This window comes from Cebus imitator, unplaced genomic scaffold (genome assembly GCF_001604975.1).
Source record: "Cebus imitator isolate Cc_AM_T3 unplaced genomic scaffold, Cebus_imitator-1.0 Scaffold180, whole genome shotgun sequence".
Classification (NCBI taxonomy): domain Eukaryota; kingdom Metazoa; phylum Chordata; class Mammalia; order Primates; family Cebidae; genus Cebus; species Cebus imitator.
The window spans coordinates 1,724,983-1,741,675 of record NW_016107495.1 but is presented as its reverse complement, the minus strand read 5'-3'; the positions used below and the strand labels follow the sequence as shown (position 1 = coordinate 1,741,675).

General features: G+C 36.3%; 1 protein-coding gene across 5 annotated transcripts in view; it reads right to left on the bottom strand.

Annotated features, from left to right (window-relative positions):
• Window positions 1–16,693, bottom strand: part of BABAM2 (BRISC and BRCA1 A complex member 2) — a 449,656-nt gene that overhangs the window by 305,414 nt on the left and 127,549 nt on the right. For all 5 annotated transcript variants that reach the window (XM_017545672.2, XM_017545670.2, XM_017545671.2 and 2 more), the window contains exon 5: window positions 1,133–1,327. In XM_017545672.2, coding sequence (XP_017401161.1) covers window positions 1,133–1,327 — 195 coding nt within the window. The remainder of the gene's footprint in view (window positions 1–1,132; window positions 1,328–16,693) is intronic.

Below are 16,693 nucleotides of genomic sequence, written 5' to 3'. Positions count from 1 at the left end.
CCTCAAACACAGGCTAAGTGAAAGAAATCAGTCACAAAAAAACCACATACTGTAGTAAGATTCCATCACAAAAAATGTCCAGAAAAGAACATTTATAGAAATAGAAAGTAGTTTAGTGATTGACTAAGGCTGGAGGTGGGAACAAGATTAACTGTAAGTGGACATGAGGGATCTGACTGGGGTGATGGAACCATTCTAAAACTGGATAATGGTGGTGGTTGCTCAAATCAGCAAATTTTTTAAAAAATCATTTTTAACTGTACACTTAAAACAGGTGAATTTATGATATGTAAATTATACCTCAAAACGGCTGCTGAGGGTGTTAACAGGGCATCATTGAGAACATAACCTTAGAAGTTTGAAGGAAGAATAGTACTAGCCATGTGCATATCTGAGGGAAACATGCCTGACCACAGAGAACCTATGCAAAGACTCTTGGGCAGCAGAATACCTGGTGTGCCTGCAGCACAGCGGGGAGCTGAATTTGAAAGAGGAAGGTAGGAGATGAACAGATGGAATTAATGATGGATGGAAGATGGTGGTGATGGGAATTACAGTTTTTTATACCACTAGAAAGACTTTAGTTTTTACCATGGGAGAAAAAAGAAAAGTACAGAAGGTTCTGGGCAGAGGAGTGGTAAGATCTGACTTGAATTTTTAAAGGATCACGTAACTGTAAATTACAAAAAGAAAATATAAAAGGCACCATGTAAACTAGCTGTTTCCAGAGTGACTGACCTCTCTTACCTGACCAGGAAATTAGAGAAGTCTTCCATTCAAAGGAAGGGGAAACTTGTTAGTGTCTCACAATGTGACCTGCAAGCCATATACATCAGAACGACATGGAGGTTGGGAGCAGGTACAGGCCCTCACGTTCCACCTCTGACTGCTGAATATCTGGGGCTGTGGATGAGACTCTGAACCTTATAAACTTCCCAGATAATATCTTTGAGAAACACAATGAACTAGACAAACATTAAGGTCTCTTTAAACTCTACATTATGAGAAACATATATAGGCTACCTAGACCACGTTTATCTAAAGAAATGACTAGGATTTACAAATGGACATCTGAATTGATTATTTTATTATAGATGAAGTCATCTTTTTTCCCATTCTCTAAACTCCTTACCCAGTTGTTTTTTTTCCCAGCATAAATTTCCATGTTCTCTCCATATTGTGGCTCTTCCAGTAATGTCTGGTATTCAAACATGAGGCGGGAGCTCTCCCGGAGGCGGCTACATTGGAACTGGTGATACTGTTGCACAAGTTCCTTCACCACAAGTAAGAGACATTCAGGATTTGAAGGATTCCAGGAGGCAAGATTCTGTAGAAGTCAAAACAAATAAAAGACCAGTTAAAAATGATATTTCATATAAATCCAGTATCACATTCACACATTGATGTAGAGGAAAAGAGTAATAGAAATAAATCTAAGAGGAACAGACTACTTCTAGTTAGCCATAAACCCAGAGAGGAAGTTAGAGAAATCTTTTGATATTGGCAATTTCTCCTGCCTTCTAAAAAATCCTTGCAGAAAAATCGAGGAGGAATTCCATCATGAATAGGCAGAAACAGTGAAGTGTAAAGCCGGGTAGTAACAAAACAAGAAACTTAAATATCCTAGAAGACCATAATTTTAGCCCTGGAAGACTTAATTTGTTTCTTATTCTTTTATAATTTTAATTTTTTTCTATCTCTACCTAAATTCAGCATTATATGCTAAAGTAATTCAACTCAGATCCACAGACCATCTGTATCTGTAATACCAGATATAAATAAACGCTCTGTAAACACTAGAGCCTCACAGAAATATAAGCACAATGGTGACAGGCCTGAAAAAGACAGGAATAAAATAGAGACAAGGGAAAATGTCTTCCAAATGCATAAATCTGAGTAACCATAGTTCATCCATCAGTCACTCTTCCAAGTAAAAAGGGATAAGGAAAAAGCAGCTAGTTCAGCTTGGAACTCAATCACCTCATGATTTTCCTTGAGACAATGTACTTTGGTATGCAGTAGCCCTCCACGTGTACTTCTCATTGTGCCACACAGAATATTGAAAGCATGTGTACTCAAGGGTTATGACTTTATAAAATTCATAGTTTTTATTACTTCATCAAAGACATTCTTAAGTGAATTGTTGTTTTTTTAACTGAGTATGTGTGACAACAGAGAATAAGATAACTATGAGTATAACTTGATGTCTGCTGTGGTCAATGCCAAGTCATCAGTTTTGCCCACCACCGCTCCTGCAATGTAAATGCAAACACTAACACTGTAAAAAAGAAGTAATAATATCATAATATGATTATGAACACAGTTTTGACTTTGCAGACCCCTGAAATGGTCTCAAGGATCCCCAGGGGTCTGCAGACTACACTCCGAGAACCATTAACACAACTTTATATTGTCTTAAGGACAAACCAAGCATCATTTCTATCAAAAGAAAACAAAGAAAAAGTGGCTGGGCACAGTAGGTCACACCTGTAATCCCAGCACTCTGGGAGGCCGAGGCGGGTGGATTGCCAGAGCTCAGGAGTTTGCAACCAGGCTAAGCAACATGGTAAAATCCCATCTCTACTAAAAGAAATACAAAAAATTAGCCAGGTGTGGCAGCATATGCCTGTAGTCCCAGCTATCCGGGAGGCTGAGGCAAGAGAATTGCTTGAAACCGGGAAGCAGAGGTTGCAGTGAGCCGATATGGAGCCACTGCACTCCAGCCTGGGCAACAGAGCAAGATTCCATCTCAAAAACAAAACAAAACAAATAAACAAACAACAAAAAAAAAAAAAAAAAGAAAAAGTAAAGGAATGCATATTTTTAAAGGAATTACTTTGCTTGACTGAGTGGGTTGATTTATAGGAACTAAATGTCAGTGGGGAAATCGGTAAGTGTTCTTTCATTTACGGGAAAAAATAGGTCTTAGGGTGTTCCAATAAAGACAATGAACAGAAGAAAAGGTAAGAGCTTCAGCATTATACAGTGAATAAGAGGGGTATCTTGATATGAAAGTGATTTGATAAGTACAAAGTTTTCACTGGCAAATCTGTTGACCTCAATAGCTGGAAACTCCTTCATAGCTGTTGAAGACTAAATTCAAAGTATCAACGGGATATAACAACATTGCACAAAACTTAAAATGATCTTAACATAGCTTTCTATGCATTTCCTTCAGAGAGCATTGCTAAACATTTATAAGCAAGAATAATACACAATATTCCATTTCTTGGTCAAGTATTCCTTACCAGTCCTTGCTTCCTACTAGAGCAAAAAGAAAAAGCTTTAGTTGTCATGATTTATATTTTTAAAATTCTGTAATTTCTCCTTAGCTGTTTGTAAGTTACAAGCCTATATCCAAACAATTTTTTAAAAATTATGAAAACACATAAGTTGGCAACATACCTTACCAACTTGAATTCATTTCAAGTGATTCAAACTAATTGTTAAAGACATACCAACCAGTCTCCTTCCACTAAAATACAATTCCCTTTTCGATCTCCTTGCCATTAAAGGCACACTCACTGGAAAATACTCCCATCAAGGATAGTTTAGCGATACTAAACAGGATAAAAATTCCTCTAGTATTGCTACATGACCACTTTTACTTGTTAGGTAATTTGTGGTTTGAACCACTTTGCCTAGAAGGGGAGAAAACAGAAGATACATAAAGTTTCAGTTACTCCCTAAGAATAGGGCATATTTTAAAAACAGGTCTAGCAATACAAGACTTCAGAGCTTTCCATTCTCCTGAGTAGGAGATAGAGAAAAATGCCCAAAGCTCCTTCAGGGAACGACAAGGAGGAGGCATAAATTAGCAGGTGTCTATGAAAAAGAGAAAAATAAATGTTTCTCTCTCTATTCACAAAGTTCTTCCTCTACTTCTTTTTGGTAACGCTTGAAGGAAGAAATCTGAAATTAGGATGGCCACAAAGAGTAGCCACAGGGCACATCACATATTAACAGAGAAAAGAGAATACCAAGAGGATTCCAAAAATGAGAAATGAAAAATAAATTCAGAGAAAGTGATAAAACATAGTCAAAGAAAATAAACAAAAGCAAAAGAAAATGCACTACTATTTTAAAATAGAAACTTCACTGATGCTCACTAAAACACCTATGAAACAGTTGAGGGAAGGTATCACGCCAATTCTTTTTAAAGGCTAGTTAACTAGAGAGATTAAATAACTGCTCACATTCAAGTAGACAACAATTGCGACTGTGTAGAATGTAAATTTTCCAACTCTTCCTCCAATCATTTAACTAAAGTATCAATTTTAAATCAACAAACTGGCACTTACCTCTTTGATCATGAGTGAACTCGTACATAGTGGTAATTTTGAATTCTTTACTTCGGATACCCTGACTAGGCTGCCTGACAGAAGAAGTGCTCCCAGGTCATGTGACCCTTCACCTTCCCAGATTGCTCTCTCGCAAATACATTCCACCACGTACCTATGGCCTCCCGAATCAATGGCCCCACAGGCTTGAATAAGCCCAACCAATCCTCAGAGCTCCTCCTTATCAGAGCTTCCTTCTTCAGAAAGACAGTGAGGAATAGTAGTTTCAAGGCCTAGCTCACCCTCAATTCAGGTCCCACTTACTAAAAACCATAGTGCCGCAAATTTAGACATGCACGAGGAGACAATAAATGGAAAACATTGGGAAACAATGTAGTTGGTTCACGTCTTTGGGGAGATAAAGGAGGAAAATAAGTAAATGAAGAAATGAGGCCAATCTCTGCTTAATAAGGGAAGGAAAAAATCTTTTTTTCAGTGGAAAAAAAATTCTTTAATAAAATTAATATTATGATAAAAATGTTCAACTAGTAAAAGGATAAGGTACAGGAATACATTAGAAATATAACAAGAAAATTATCTAAAACTTCTTACTACAAAATTTTGCCCAACTCTCTAACATATCAATAAAATAAAAGGAAATTAAAAGAAACTGACAAAATATGAAAAGCATGCAACCCCATTAGTAAAGTATAATTTTTCTCATTTCTCCTTTTTAACAAACTAATTTTTCACTGAAAAAGTAATATATGCACATAGTAAAACAAATATTTTTTAAATAGCATAAAAGAATGTAAAAAACAATACTAAGTCTCCTTCCAACCTATATTATCAGATCCTCTCTCTAGAGAAGACTACTTTCACACACACAGGGCCTGCATATGACACCAATGTCTGACCCTTCCTAGGTTCCTCCACATGACCCATGGCTCTGCCTGCTCTATGCTGCTTCTCCTACTTTTTGAAGCTCCAAAACCTGTTCCCATGGTTCATGCTTCCCTCAGATCAGTGTCTTACTTTGAACTTATTATCCTTATAGTGCTTCAACTCCACAAATTGTTTCTGGCTCCCACGGGACCCTCTGATTTGGCCTGTCCTTCACCCAGCATTTCCCAGAAGAGAAGAAAGTTGGGCAAAAATTATGAGAAACAATGTTTATATCTTAAATTAGCCAAGCTCTTTTTTTCAGCAAAAAGCTAACATTGAAGACATAATTTAATGGACCTTTTTACACATGAAATTGTAAAGTGATACGAGTAGTTTATATCTGTGGGGTGTGTGTGTGTATGTGTGTGTGTGACACAGAGAGAGAGAAAGAGACAGACAGACAAAGACAGAGAGAAAGTCTTAGAAATGCTTATTCTCAACGCCCCTAGAAATCTCTTTTCTGGGAATCTAGCTAATCTGCAAATAACTAAAAATAAGGGAGGGGAGGAACTCTATAGACAGAAATACACAGAGTCACTTGTAATATCATGAAACTGCTATGTATATACCTGATAAGAATTGGTTTAAAAACTGTTAAAGTAACCCAAATGAGTAATTTGCAACTATGTTTCTATACTATTATACCACGTTTATAAAGAATTATGTATATACACATTATAATAGCACAGAAAATACTTTTGTTAAAATATTAAAGGAGAAGAGATATAAATCTGCATATACATTACAATTACAACTTGGCTACGCCCAACCCCTCCCAACCTTCCACAGCAAAAGCTATCTATACATGGAAAATGTATTGGGAGAAATATTAATAACTGATATCCATAGTTGGAAGCTATTTAAAAGTTTTTTTCTTCTTCCTATTTTTCCATATTTTCTAAATTTTCTGAGTGTATCTACACATATATGTATGTATGTATACATAAGACATGCACATACTTTCATAATGAAAATATCTTTTAAGAAAACAGAATAGCATACTTCACATATTTTATTTCACACTTCACATATTTCATTTCAAACTGTTTTTCAATCTCAAAGTTTAAGAAATTCCACTTGTCATTTATACATTTTATGAGGTCAGACTCCAATCGTCTCTTCTACACAGCTAAAAAAGTTAGCCAGTGCCATAACCTTCTGGAAAATAAATCTTGCATCATTTAGTCCTAAATATGTATGCTTCAAGTAATTTTGAATTTACTATTTCTTAAATTCTGAGCCTCACAGAACATTTCCAGAAAGCTAATGCAACATGCTAAAGTGTAGTGGTCACAGCTGAAGCAGTTTATTATGCTTCCCTTAACCAAAACTCTTTTGTGTTGCGTTCATCTAAATAGGAAGCCTTACTCAGCAAAAAGAACAAATCTGGAGGCATCACATTACCTGACTTCAAACTGTACTATAAAGCCATAGTCACCATAGCATGTTACAAGTATAAAAATAAGCACATAGACCAATAGAACAGAAGAGAGAACCCAGAAATAAAGCCAAATATGGAAAAATAGGAAGAAGAAAAAAGCTTTTAAATAGCTTCCAAATGATCTTCAACATAGCAAACAAAAACAAAGTGGGGAAAGGACACCCTATTCAACAAATGGTGCTGAGATAATGGGCAAGCCACATGTAGAAGAATGAAACTGGATCCTCATCTCTTACCTTATACAAAAATCAACTCAAGATGGATATAACACTTAAATCTAAGACTTAAAACTATAAAGATTCTAGAAGATAACATAGGAAAACCCCTTCTAGACATTGGCTTAGGCAAACACTCTATGACCAAGAATCCGAAAGCAAATGCAACAAAAACAAAGATAAATAGATGGGACTTAATTAAACTGAAAAGCTTCTGCACAGCAAAAGAAACTGTCAGCAGAGTAAACAGACAACCCACAGAGTGTGAGAAAATCTTCACAATCTATACAAAGAACTAATATCCAGAATCTATGAAGAACTCAAACAAATCGGTAAGAAAAAAAAACAACCTCATTAAAAAGTGAGACACATACACACATATGTTTGCTGCAGCACTATTTATAACAGCAAAGACTTGGAACCAATCCAAATGCCCATCAGTGATAGACTGGGTAAAGAAAATGTGGCACATATACACGATGGAATACTATGCAATCATAAAAAAGAACGAGTTCATGTCCTTTGTAGGGATACGGGTAAATCTGAAAGCCATCATTCTCAGCAAACTAACACAGGAACAGAAAACCAAACACCGCATGATCTCACTCATAAGTGGAAGTTGAACAATGAGAATATATGGACACAGAGAGGGGAGTATCACACACTGGGGCCTGTTAGGGGGTGAGGAGAAGGGGAGGGAGACCAATAGGACAAATACGTAATGTGTGCGGGGCTTAAAACCTAGATAATGGATTGACAGGTGCAGCAAACCACCCTAGTACATGTATACCTATGTAACAAACCTGCATATCCTGCACATGTATCCCAGAACTTAAAGTAAAATTTTTTAAAAAGTAGACTAAGGACATAAATAGACAATTCTCAAAAGAAGATACACAAATGGCCAACAAACATATGGAAAAATGCTAACATCACTAATTACCAAGGAAATTAAAATCAAAACCACAATGTGATACCACCTCACTCCTGTAAGAATGACCAAAATCAAAAAATAACAGATGTTGGTGTGGATGTGATGAAAAGAGAACACTTTTACACTGTTGGTAGGAATATAAACTAGTACAACCACTGTGGAAAACAGTGTGGGGATTCCTTAAAGAACTAAAGGTAGATCCACCTTTTGATCCAGCAACCCCACTACTAGGTATCCACCCAGAGGAAAATAAGTCATTATATGAAAAAGATACCTGCACATGCATGTTTACAGCAGAAAAATTTGCAATTGTAAAAATGTGCAACCAGCCCAAATATCCATTAACTGAGTGAATAAAGAAAATGTGCCATATATATATATACATACATATATATATATACACACACACACACACACACACACACGTATACATACACACCCCATGGACTACTACTCAGCCATAAAAAGTAATGAAATAATGGCATTCACAGCAACCTGGATAGAATTGAGACTATTATTCTAAGTGAAGTCACTCAGGAATAAAAAAACAAATATCGTACGTTCTCACCCATATGTGGGAGCTAAGCTATGAGGACACAAAGGTGTCAGAATGAGAACACAGAGGCATAAGAATGATAAACTGGAGTTTGGGGATGCAGGAAAGGGTGGAAGTAGCAAGAAATAAAAGACTACACATTTGGTACCATGTACACTGCTCAAATGATGGGTGCACCAAAATCTCAGAAATTACCACTAAAGAACTTATTAATGTAACCAAACACCACCTGTTTCCTGAAAACCTATTGAAATACAAAAATTAAAAATTAAAAAAAAACCTTGTACACAAATGTTCCTAGTAGCATTATTCCTAATAGCTAAGGAGTACAAACAACCCAAATGTCCATCAACTGATGAATGAGTAACATGTGTACATACATACAATGGAATATCATTCCACAATAAAAAAGAAATACTGATTCATGCTATGAGAGGGATCAATCTTGAAACATTAAGCTGTGCAAGACGCCAGACCTAAAGGCCACACATTGTATGAATCCATTAATACAAAATGTCTAGAATAGCCAAATCTACAGGGACAGATTGTAAATTAGTAGTTGCCTAGGGCTGGGGACTTGGGGGGAAATGAGGACTGCTAACGAATACATGGTTTCTTTTTGGGAATGATGAAAATGTTTTAAATTCACTATGGTAATTGATGACTGCACGACTCTGGATATACTAAAAAACAACGAAATTTTATACTTTAAATGGATGAGTTATGTATCAATTAGATCTCAATAAAGCTGTTAAAAAAGAAAAATCTTTCATAGAAAGTAAGTGTATTAGGTAATTTCTAATTTTAAACTTCTAATGTCTGTAACCATGAATAAATTATATAGAATATCCAGGAAAAAATAAAATAAATGGGAAGTCTTAGGAAATCACCAATAACATTTTACATTTCTAACAAAACTGGAACTGAACAAGCATGATTTTCTAAAATGTCACTCCATCTGGAGAATACCAAGGATAACAACAAAAATAAATTTGCTATTGACCTATTTGTAAGAGGACCAAGTATTATCAGCAATAAGTGTTTACACTCTACATTTTGTTAAGTATGTATAATTCCTCTAATATATCATCTAAAACAATTGAAATCATTTTAAACATATTTTCCTAATTTCTTCAAATATAACAATTTCCAAATTTTGTAAAGTCAAGTGGACATAACATTAATTTGAGGATTGGTGAAACAGAAGCTGGATTAAGAAAAACTAACTTTGGGACTAGTCAGAGCAAGTCTACTCCTCTTTCATGTAAATACCCTTCAAATATTTATAGTCATGTGGATAACAAAAAAGGTAATATGGCACTGCCAATCATATCCCTTACAGTTTTAGCTTGCAGATTATATTTTGAGATTTTGTTCTTGAGAAGATTCAACCATTAATAACAAAATGAAGTGGAGACAAAAAAGAACATCATAGTAGTAATCTTCTCTACTACAAATTGCAGTATATACATAGAAATAAATATTGGTAAGGTAAAAAAATTAACGGGGTAGTTCTGTGATCCTCAGTGGCTTTATTTTCAAATATTATAATAATGCTCTTCTCCATTGTAAGCAGAGGCTATAGAGTCTGAGATATGATGAAATTGTTGCTATGATGTTTGAAGTTGTTAATTAGAATCTAAAACACAGAGGATTCTGGGATGCACAGAAGCTAATTAGAAAGAAATGCAAATGTCTGACATCTGAATGAATAGCTAAGTAGACACCAATAAATGGCCACTTCTGGGATTAATTTGGGCTAGGTAAAAATATTCCTAGAAATACAGTTAGGTTAAGCCCTCACACTTACTTAGGAACTATGTCTGACAAGTAAATTGAATGTATGCCGATAAAATGTGGTGATTTGTGACCTGTGTTCAGGAGCTTCTGCTGGAGCCAGAATTAGTCTGAACAGAAGGCACTTCAGACTTTCTAAACCCTGTTGCAACCAGAACATCTCTGTTCTTCAGTTTTTTGTTTGTTTTGGTTTGGCTTGGTTGGAGTTTTATCAAAGATGATATTTGAAAAGAATTTTTTTTTGGAAAAATTGATCTAGTCTAATACACAATGAATAATTCAGTGAAATCTTATCACCTCTGCCCAACCTATACATGACCTTCATCTGAATACCAGAAGCCCTGCTAAGTGGAATCCATAGTCATAACATGGCCTTGAAAGAATGGCATATGATCTTCACAAAAATGTGTTGAAGAAAAATATGTCCCTTCGTTTTTCTTCCTTTCTTTTTTTTTTTTTNTTTTTTGTCTTTAAGACTTTAGCCACAAATCATCAAATTAGTCAACAAATATGTAGCTCATGCTTGTAGTAAAAGGGATCTGTCTTCTTAAATCCTACATATCTTAACTATAAGCAGAGTGGAGCTGGCAGTGGCTCCACAAAAAGTCATCCACTTGGGAGCAGCCATAGAAGCTTCTGATGGTGGTTCTGCCCTTCTTGTATCTTGAGCTCTCCAAGGTTCTGGCCTGCCTCTTAACCAACAACCAACTTCCCTGGGAGCCACATGTACACACACATGTCTGCACACGTGTGTATATGCATGTCCCCTTTTAAAAGAGGTTTTTGTTTTTTGTTTGTTTTTTGATTCGCAGGATAAAATCAATCAGACCATTCCCTGGCTTACAATCAATAAAATCTTCTAGCTACTTGTGGTAATGTGATCCTGACTCTCATGTCAATACAGAACATGACAGTTCTATATTCTTGAGGAGGACACATGTCTTGGGAAAAATGCACACAAATATCATTGCAGCTAAAAAATCACTTTCCCACAAAAGTTTGTGATAGGACTGGAAAGACTCATAATGAAGAAAAAGCAAAATAGAAAAGTGTAAGTCTGAACTTTTCAAAATGCCATTCAGTAGGCAGCCTCGCCCAGTTGCTAGATAAGCCAAACTTCCAACTAACAGAGGAATCCTAGGGCATGTTCAAATATCTATCAAGAGATGACCTACTGGTGGAATGTTATCAGAATTTATCATCTCAATTTTGTGCCAGTGTCTCAGAATCTTTGGAGGTGGCATACTTCACACGTCTAGTTTCTTCCATAAGCAAGTAAACTGTAAACCTAAAACATGTAAAAGTATGCCAAAATGATACCTAATTATAATTATTGCTCCATTTATAAAATGCAAAAGCCTGTAATGTCCCTTCCTGCCCATTATAAGTTGCTATATAGACTACCTTTCAGTTCCTCTTAAAAGAAGGCGATCAGTATGCATCCCCATTCCATCTTGAATTTTTACTTCAAATGAGTCTCTAGGATCACCCAGCTTATTTCCAACTTGCGTTTCTTTCTTAAGAACTGGATAAATGGGAGGAAACAAAGGTGAGACAGAAGTGGAAAGGGAAGAAATCTTAAACCACATCTCTCGATCCAATCTTCCTCATTTATTAAGAGGAAGAAAGTAGGTAGATTCCTTTCTATCTTGGAAACTCTCTCAGATTGGACAGAAATTAAAAGAAAAGAATACCCTTGAAAGAAAAAGAATCTTAATTAGCCATTCTTCTCTTAAAACTGTAACCACTCAGAGAATAAAAATAACATATTTGCCAAAACATGTATTAGAGAACTAGGGCTAGGAACACTAAAATTATTGAATATAAGCATCTTCAAGAGTACTAGATTGACTAATGCTAAAGCTACTCTATTTCTTCCATAGGTGTTGTCTTTATCCTCACAATTTTAAGGTCATATCTTTTAAATACAAAATCAAATCTATTTGGGGCCAAAATGCTCAAGTTTTAAACGAGTAGTTTCTTAAAAATATATGAAGTAATATTATTAGGACAAAATACCAGTGTAGGATAAAATTTGATTTATGAATCCTGAACATTAAAACTCTTTTTTGTGGCCCCAGGTTGGATGTGGCTCTGAAATGAATTGTCACTATTTACCTGAGCTATTGATGCCACACACCTTCTCAATTAATGCTACCCAGACCCAGAGAATGAAAGGCAATGGCAGAAAGGAAATTAGCAAAGATGATTTCTAACTTAATTCAAATTGTTTTTCCTGGGAATTAATTTAAATTTTCCAGGTTGCTCGAATATCATCCAGGGATGATTTTGAAGGAGACAGCTTGTTACTGTTTTTCCTGGCTGTACTACAAGAAACAACAGTGTGAGCTTATTTTAAGTTAATGTGTGCTTCTGTGTTTCTTTACAAGAAATTAACTGCAATCATTTAGTTAAAGCAAACACTTTGTTAGTGTTACACTTTTCATTAGAAAATGTCTTCAGGAATCTTTCAAACTTACAAAGTTAAGAATCCCAATTCTGTCAGAAGATTTTAAACTTGGAGCAAATTATTTAAATCACATGAAAGATCATTCAAGCTTAGCGACCCTTTGCTGGCACTGAATATTTTATAGCCACAGGGGACTCCTAACCATTCTCCCAGATCAAGATGGTACCTTTTTTCCTGTCTCAGTTGGCACCAGAAGCCATGGTAGATTCTCATTTTCTTCTGACTATGATAATCACACAGAAACCCATTGGAATGGGAGGCATGGAACAAGAAGAGTAAACAGATTCAACCAAGTTGTTATGTACAACTGGAGAAACATCTGCAGGCTCTGACACCTGGTTTCGGACCTCTGTTCTAGATGACTTCCCTAGTGAGACCAGGTCCCTTGGCTACAGTGATTTATATTATGTAACTATTTCTCCTCACCTTAGCTGAGCTCCCTGGACTTAATTCTAGACCTGTAGTATTTGCCAGACCCTCTTCCTCTTAGTCAAAATCCCAGTTATAGGCCTTCCTGGCCAGTTTCCTTAAAACCACCAATGTCCTAGTAACACAATTTATGTGTAAGTGGGCCTAAGAGCTTTCAATATCTTTACTCTTCCACCTAAAAACTCTACCTCCTGTCCCCAGATCCATATAATATCCTTGGCCTAAACCTACATTTAGTAAACATCCATTGTTTCATGTCTAACATCCATTTTCCCTCCTGCTGCTAATACCAACCCAAATTTTGTGGGGGAGACCTCCCTTCCCCATTCTCAGGCATGAGTTTTGAGTAAGAAGCTCCAGTTCTCTATAAGCTCTATAGGTCCTCACTAACCCCATCAATATTGCCTATGTACTTAGCCCCAGTGTTTGAATCAGCCATTGGGCACATATCCAATCAAACCCAATGAGATAAATAAAGACATTACCTGGGACTGCTGAGAAATAAAGGCTTTCTTTCTTTCTATTATAGGAGAATATAAATTCTGAATTGGAATAACAATTCTGTATTCAAAAGGGAAAGGACTTGTCACGTTGTGTGGATACGAAGACTAAAAGTCAACACAATGGGAGGCAGAGCAGAGAAGAAAAGAAATGGGAAGAAACCAGGTCCTTAAATGATATTATTTCAGCCTCTAGACCAAGTTTTGTCTGATGTTCAATTCTGGACTGTTAGGTTCTGTAAGACAATTAATTCTCTTTATAGTTAAAGCCAGCTTGAATTAGGTTTCTGTCACTTAAAAAAAAAAATGGCAAAAAAAAAAAAGAAGAAAATAAAAGAGTGCTGACACACCACAACACCATTATCACCATTTTACCTCTTTAGGGGAAAGATCAGAAGGAGAGGCACATGAGCTCTCACTAGGCCATGTAACTATTCAAGAGCACTTCAACCAAAAGTATAGATTTGGTATGGGTTTTCTGCCAGAGACAAAAGTTGAGTAGCTTCCTACATTTATCTGCAGAAAATCTACAGAGAGGGTTAATCTGTTTCTACTAACCCAACAATGATTATAATCATTTCTCTTAAGGAAAAAATAAACAATAAGGAATGGAGGAAAAACACAAACTATATTTTCGTATATTACAACTCATTCAATAAATTTAAGTTAAGATGGATCTGAAATAGGCATCTGAGATGTTCCCCATTCCAGAGATTTTCAAACACCAATAAGTTATTTGATTCAGTGGGTAATCAGGTGAGACATCTAAAAAAGCCAACAGTCCCATTGAAGGACTTAAAGGAGAAAAATGAACAACTGTTCCAGACTAAATAAGGACCCTTTGATTACTGACATGCATACAATGAGCAGTACACCAGCCCTTTAGCACTGAGCTTACATAGGAGGCCTTCACTGGCTTCATGGTCCCTTAAACAGGAGATATTTTTACCCTTCCTCCACTTGACTAGCACATGTTCAGCACGTACAAGCTGTCCGGTGATATCATACGAGCGCTGGCTCCATGCCAAGCTGGAAATGTGAATATGTGCCTCTGGCCAGTAAACCTTTACATCTTTTGCATACATTCTCTCTCCAGAGAGACTCAAAATGGGTCCCCAGAAGGCAGCCTTGGTGACTGCCTTCAAACCATTTATCAACTTAGCAATACACACTGATTACTGTTTCATCAGCTGTCTCTTCCTTCAACTATTACCATCTGTCTCTAGCCCCCAAACCCATCCCTCACCAGTTCTTTCAAAATTGTGGTGCCTTTCAAAGTAAACTAAATAAAAGCATCTGTTTCAAGTGGTACCATCCACATAGCCTTTCCCGGGTCTCAGGGTAAATAATCATGAAGACATACTCTCTCCAATGAGTGCTTCACAAACCTTAACAATGCTCTAATATCCCAAGCTACCAATTTATATTGCCATCAACTCATTATCAAACAGACTAGGTTTCTTTTTATTAATAAAGAGCATTTTATTTTTTTAAAAATCCCTTAATGGAAGGCTGCCAATGTTCAATCTTCATTAACCAGGGAAGCCTGATCTTTCCCTACAAGTATATATGAACCTTTCCCACCTACAACCCTAGCTTCCACACTGGCTATCATCAGAATAACTGTAGGAGCATCTTAAAAAGACAGAGTATCACATCCAGCCCTCTGATACACTGATTAAGTATGCCTGGGGTGAGACCTGCTCCTTGGTCCTAAATAATCTTTTCATGATTTTGGAGTCAGGTTCAGGCATTCAGATAGCAGGCAAAATCCAGAATACTTGTTTTTCTGATGAATTTTCTTATTGTGATTAAGGGCTCAAATAATTTCATATAAACTCGATAGACTGTCACATACAATCCACCGACTAAATGATGGCTAAAAGCTCCACCCACTAGAGCTTTCCACTAGTTGCCCCACAAGTATCCCAGGAAGTTACAGATTGTGTCTCCAGACCTCTGCTCTACTTCTAACAATGATTAACACCTGAGCTGCCCATATCTAAGCGAGGGAAAACATCTTCAACAATGGAGAGCCAACATCACTCTTGCTCATTTCTGCTTCACCTACAGTAGTGAATTTTACTAAACTTGATCCTTTCATCTGTCTAGATCTGTAATACCAACCAGGCTCCCCCTGATATCCCATCACACCTGATTTAATGTCACTTGTGCCCTAGAGGGGAAAGTGCCAAATAGCTTGCTAAATGGTGTGATTATTCTCAAATTGGACATATTCATTTGTGTTTAATTTTAAATCATCATTTCTCTCAAATGTTTTTGTAATGGTTTCATTAAGAGTAAAGAATTATGGAGCATTTGCAAATTGGCCGCCTCAGCCTGCAGACATGCTTTCTTTGACCCACACAAATTTTTATTTGAAAATGTTTTGACAAAGCATACACACTTCGGCAGGTCACAATCCCCACCAATTCCAGCTGTTTCATACCTACTTTCTCATTCATTTGTGTTACTTGAGGACACTTGGCTGGCTCCTTCAGACATTTGAGTTGGTAGCCCCGACTACAAATAAGATTATTGAGATTTGAGGGCATCTTCTAAAAAAACTATTTATTTCCTCCCATGGTCTCTTCATTTATGATAGACGCATCAGGTGTTTATTGGTGTCATGTAAGCAAAATGCCGCAGAAAGAATAGCTGAAGTTTCTCAGTCACTGAAAATTAAAGATAAAAAGAAACCTCTCCTATTCAATGCATCCAGTAATGTTAATAAGGAACCACTGATTGTCTGGGTAATGTAGTTACTTCGTATCACCTTCCTTCTAATAAGGCTATACACTATTGGAGAACAGGAACAGAATCTTATTCATCTCTATGCAAATACTGTGTTAGACATTATGGGCTATTCAAAGTGGGCACTCAAATTATTTTCCAAGTGAATGATCACCACTATTCAATTCATTATAAACTAAATTAGGTATATTAAAGGATCCAAAAAATTTTCCGGGGTCAATAAAGATACTGGCTACTGGGAGCCAAGTTAATCTGTGGTTATTAGCAGAAGTAGACAAAAGAAAATTGGAGAGCAATTCTGAAAATATAATATTGCAATATGATTAATTACAGTCATCAATCACAAAAAGTTTAAACAGTCTGAAAAATAGC